We start from the raw sequence: 5548 nt of genomic DNA, 5'->3' as shown, positions 1-5548 counted from the left end.
TAGGGATGGGAAGAGGGTGAATTGTTACAGTGATTCTGACTGTATTCCCACCTTTACACTGCCCACACAACTTCCCCTCTTGGAATTCTACTTGTTTCATTTTTAAATGCATCCTGATTAAACTGTTGTTAAGTCTTTGAAAAGGAAAACTGAATACAAACCCGTGAGCCCAGCTGGGAACTGGAAAATCAACAAGGTTCTCATCAGGCAGTTTCCTGTTTCTAATGGAATGGCTTAGTGCAAGTAAAGAGTGTTTTCATTCACCCCTCAATGAAAGAAATATTGCTAATGAAGGAGTCTGAAAGCAACAATTTATAAAAGTCAGGGAGAAACCTTGGAGTTTGGAGATGGCATAAGCACAACTTGTCTGGTAGTGGTGTGGAGCATTCTCTCAGGAGTATAAGGGGAGAATAACAGTATAAAATGGGGAGGGTTTATTTAAGATCTGTGTTACTCTGAGCTGCCCAGAGTCCTGCTTTCACAGTGACTCCTCCCAGCTCTCCTGGAGGAGCTGGGGCTGGGCTTTGCCTTTAAAGCAGCGCTGGCTGCCTGGGAGTGCAGCAGTGCCCTGTGGCACCCCCACCCCCTGTGTGCTGACAGCAGCGATTCCTGCAGCCCCTGGAGCTGATCCCAGTCACCATCTGGCTGCATCAACAGCTGCAGCTCAGCTCAGGGACAGCAGGAGGGAGCTGGGGGAGGGCCAGGGCTGGCCACTGCTTTTCTTAGCAGCACTGCTGGCTTAAAGCTGCACGTGGCTGCAGGCTAAGGAGAGAAGGAGCTCCAGAGCAAATCATGAGCCTGAGGTGAAGTTCTTGGAGAGAAACTTCTTACAAGGCGTGGGGTGACAGCACAAGGGGGAATGGCTTCCCAGTGCCAGAGGGCAGGGAGAGATGGGATAGTGGGAGGAAACTCTTCCCTGTGAGGACAGTGAGGCCCTGGCTCAGTTTTCCCGGAGAAGCTGTGGCTGCCCCTGCATCCCTGGAAGTGTTCAGGCCAGGCTGGATGAGGCTTGGAGAAAGTGAAAGGTGCCCCTGGCCATGGCAGGGCTTGGAAGGAGATGGTCTTGAAGGTCTCTTCCAGCCCAGACCATTGTGGGATTCTGGAATTCTCCTTTGTGCTGTTCTCATGTGTTTGGCACTGCAGTGGGATCGTTCTTTCTGCTGTTCAGCAAGCTGAGGTGTCAGGTCCTTGCTAAATTCCTGCAGGTGATGTGGAAAGACTGTGATGCTCAGCTTTGATACTGCAAAAGGAAGGCCTGAACTTAGCAGCAGGGTGAGGTGGAAATTGGATTAAAACCCAAAGATAAGGATTTGCTCAGGTTCCAGCATGAGACTCTCCTGCTTCAATCCTGGTGTTTGCTGAAAACCCTAAACTCACAAACCTTGCACTGTTCAGCCTTGTTCATTCCCCTCACTTATGTTTTTTAACTTTCCAATTATGAAAATAATTTTTTTATTTGACATTATACTACATGGAATTAAAATACAGCTGAAGAACTACTCCTCTTTAGGAACTTCTGGATTCTTGAGATAAAAACATTCAATTCAAATGTTTTGAATTTTATACAGAAGAGAAACTGAAAAGTTTTCCAGGGAGTTAATAATTTTAATAAGCAGCCTTGCAAAAATCAGAACTTGCTGGAGGCTCAACAGTGGTTTAGAAATTGATTTCCACTGAATTATAACCATGGCCACTCTTTTAGTAAATATATGTGCATAAAATATCAGGCCTAATATATTAAGACACTAAGTGCCTTTAGTGGATGGAGTGTTGGAAGTGGAAAGGGACTGAGTTATGACCACTTGGAGAGAAGTTTTCTGGGCTTTTACAGCATTTCAATGATAAGAGCATTGCCTTGATGGAGCTTTTGCACTTCATGTTGATTCTTGTAACCACAAGTTGGTAACTTTGGGATTTAATTATATAACATGAGCTTTTGGCTGCCACACATTCCTGTTTTAATGGAAGGGCTGATACAGCTGCTGATTCCAGTTAATTTATCAGCCCAATGAGCAGCTCTGCGCTGAAATCCAAGTTTGTTAGCTGGATGTGTATTTTATTGGCATCCCTAAGGGGAAGGGTGATTTATTCCTAACGGGTGCTGGTGTTTTATGAACAGATTATGAAGCAATCGTGAAGCTTTCAGATGGCTTCAACGGAGCAGACTTGAGAAACGTCTGTACTGAAGCAGGTAATTTCTTAACTCTTCATTTGGATGTGCTAAATCTTGGATAATGCTGAATCTTGGAGCTGTTCCTCTGTGGATTAAACCCAGCAGCTCAGAAATGTTCTGCTGGAACATTTCACTTGAGCTGATCTGAGCCAGCCACTTGTTGGCTGATCTTGATGTGTCCCACTGTCTCATGAGAACCAGATACATTCCAGAAACAGGGATTGAACCCATTTTTCTCCTTTTTGGAGAGAATTCAGGGCTCTTGGTACCCATGTGCCTGCAGAGTTGATGTTATTTTATGCTTTTTTCACGTGAAAATTTGTGCATTTGGGGTTTGCCTGCATGGGCAAGCTGAGTAAATGCACACTCAGAGTTTAAACAAATTTTTAGTACTCCCTTAGATCAGAAAGGTGAATTTCCTCCTCTTCCCAACATCCAAGACATGGGAAGATCATGTAGATAGTGTAACCTGGGTCAGTTTTCATTTGAATTTGAGTGAAACTTCATGTTGTGTCTCTTCACACTGTTAAATCCTCCCTCCCAGGGATGTTTGCTATCCGTGCTGATCATGACTTCGTAGTTCAGGAAGATTTCATGAAAGCTGTCAGGAAAGTGGCTGATTCCAAGAAGCTGGAGTCCAAGCTTGACTACAAACCTGTGTAAATTAACCATAGAATTTGTGATTTGATTGTACACATCCTACTGGGTTAATGCATAAAAAAAAAAAGGAGAGAAATAATGTACCTTTTGATTATCATTGTAAGGTGTTTGTGTAGCATGTAGCTAGTAATTTTTGGAATGCTAGTTGCAAGTTGGCTACAGGAGTGTGTTTTCTGTACAATTCTGAAATGCAATGTTCATTACAGCCCAGGCTCAGTAAAAATGTGTGGAGATGTGTTGTTCTCTTAGCAATTATGGTGGGAATTTGTAAACGTGCCTGAAGGGATTCACAAGCAGAAGAAAGTCAGTTCATTTCTTGACTTTTTGTATATCAGTAAATCTCCTTTCCCCAAACAGTTTATGAATAAAACCTGTTTAAATCTGTTTATCCTGGTGGATTTTGTGTGTAGCTCTCACAGAGAGGTGAATTTTGTGTCTTCTGAGTTGGAGGAGCAACTTTTCTTTGGTGTAAGGATTGGAGTCCTGTGCCTGCTATACCAGAGGCAGCCTAAACCTCAGAGAGAGAAGGAACTGGTGGGGTCTGGACAAAAATCCTTTCCATGAAGGAATTTTCTCTAATATCCAATCTGAACCTCCCCTGGCCCAGCCTGAGGCCGTTCCCTCTGCTCCTGTCCCTGTTCCCTGGAGCAGAGCCCGACCCCCCCGGCTGTGCCCTCCTGGCAGGAGCTGTGCAGAGCCACAAGGGCCCCTGAGCCTCCTTTGCTCCAGGCTGAGCCCCTTCCCAGCTCCTCAGGGATTCTCCAGCCCCTTCCCAGCTCCCTCAGCCACTCCTGGTGCTCCAGACCCTTCCCCAGCTCTGTTCCCTTCCCTTGAGTGGCCCAGAGCTGTCCCCAGCACTGGAGGTGCCCCAGCAGTGCCAGCACAGGGGACAGGCACTGCCCTGCTCCTGTGGCCACACCGTGCCTGGTACAAGCCAGGTGCCCTTGGCCTCCTTGCCCACCTGGGCTCACTCACTTGCTGCTGAATTCTGGAAATAGGATTTACCTGAGCTGGTGTTTATTTATTGCAAGAAGTAAACAAGGTGGTGGTGGTTTGAAGGGCATCTGCTTCACTTTTATTTTTATTTTCCAAGCAGTTTCACCCCGAGAGGTGCACACAGACCCACTGCACTGTGGGTCAGCTGAATGTTGGACTGGAGCAGTAATGCACTAAATTGCACTTCTGGCTACTTCTAATTATCCTAATTGGATTACTCTTGGCCTGCTCAGCTGACAGGCAAGTACATTAGATTAGCTCTTGACTTCCAGGAAACACACAGCATCTCCCTGGCAATTTTAACAGCTGTAGTTTTATTTCCTTTCCCATCACAGATCAAACAGATGGTGTAAGATGTAGAACAGTTAAAACAGGACAGGCAACAATATTTCCCTGTTTATATGGCTGTTACAGACCTTTCTCCCTGTTGTGGCTGTGTCAGGAGTGTAAAGATGCAAATCTCAGGTTTAGTTTTAACAACCTTTTGAGTGCAGCTTGTACAGCCCATGTGCTTGGAACAATGAGAACATGAAATCAAAGTCCATTTCTGAGCAGAACAGTGATGTCAACAGCGAGCTGAGCCTCTGGCTGAGGGAAAGGTTGCTGAAAATGTGATTGCTGAAGGTTTCTCAAAGTTTTATTTAGGAAAAACAGCAAAAAGGTGCACTAGAAATAAAATTGAGACTCTAAAATTCCAGTGCTTGTATTTCCAAAAGGACACTTCAAATTTTACTTAAGCAACCAACGCATTGAGTTTGCTTGCTTTGTCTAAGCTTCCCTCAGAAATTCCAGTGTAGAATTTTGGTTCACTGAAAAGCAAAGGAATGAAAAACTGCAATTTAAAGTGAAATCTCATACAATCATAAAATGGTTTGGATTGGAAGGGAGCTTAAGGACCATCCCATTCCACCCCTGCCATGGCAGAGACACCTTCCACTATCCCAGGTGCTCCAAGCCCTGTCCAGCCTGGCCTTGGGCACTGCCAGGGATCCAGGGGCAGCCACAGCTGCTCTGGGCACCCTGTGCCAGGGCCTCACAGGGCAGAATTCCCAATCTCCCATCCATCCCTGCCCTCTGGCACTGGGAGCCATTCCCTGGGTCCTGTCCCTCCATCCCTTGTCCCCAGTCCCTCTCCAGCTCTCCCAGAGTTCTCAGAGCATGGGACCCCAAAAAGCAGAAAAACGGGTTCTTGCCCCAACGCTGAGGTGTCTGAGGGCATCGTTTACACCAAGAGGAGCAGACTGGAGATCCCAGAGTCATTCAGGTTGGAAAAGACCTCTGGGATCGAGTCCCATCTGTGACCGTTCCCCAGCTCATCCCCATCCCAGAGCACCGAGGCCACTGAGGCGTTCCTCGGACACCTCCAGGGATGAGGACTCCAAACCTCAGAGATGCCCCGCTTGGCGTTGCCAGCTAAAATGTGAGGCAGCAGCGTCATTCCCATGGGCGATGGAGCCAAGATGGAAGCGGGCGTGTGAGGAGACGGAGCACTCGGCAATGTCAGGGGACGGCGACAGGGAGCGTCAATGGCCGCGCCATGGCGTGAGGCGCTCCCAGCCGGGCCTGGTCACCGCTAACAGCTGAAGCGCCCATTACTGAAACTTTGGAGTGAATTACCCCGAATTTAGGGCTTGCGAGCAAATTCATTAAACGAACGGCGGCAGCAGCTGCCCGTGAGGGGAGGGCAGAGCGCTGAGGGCGGAGCGGGGCGGAGCGGGG

The 5548-nt window shown here is 47.3% G+C and overlaps 1 protein-coding gene across 1 annotated transcript in view; it reads left to right on the top strand.

Moving 5' to 3' along the window:
• The window catches only part of PSMC6 (proteasome 26S subunit, ATPase 6), a 9265-nt gene extending 6045 nt beyond the window's left edge, over positions 1-3220 (top strand). Inside the window, exons 11-12 of the mRNA XM_031066296.1 lie at positions 2120-2191; positions 2718-3220. Coding sequence (XP_030922156.1) covers positions 2120-2191; positions 2718-2836 — 191 coding nt within the window. The 3' untranslated portion in view covers positions 2837-3220. The remainder of the gene's footprint in view (positions 1-2119; positions 2192-2717) is intronic.
• The last annotated feature ends 2328 nt before the right edge of the window (positions 3221-5548 follow it).

The sequence above is a fragment of the Geospiza fortis genome, unplaced genomic scaffold, assembly GCF_000277835.1.
Source record: "Geospiza fortis unplaced genomic scaffold, GeoFor_1.0 scaffold23, whole genome shotgun sequence".
Classification (NCBI taxonomy): Eukaryota; Metazoa; Chordata; class Aves; order Passeriformes; family Thraupidae; genus Geospiza; species Geospiza fortis.
The sequence above is the reverse complement of the archived record's forward strand: the minus strand, read 5'-3'. Positions and strand labels throughout refer to the sequence as shown.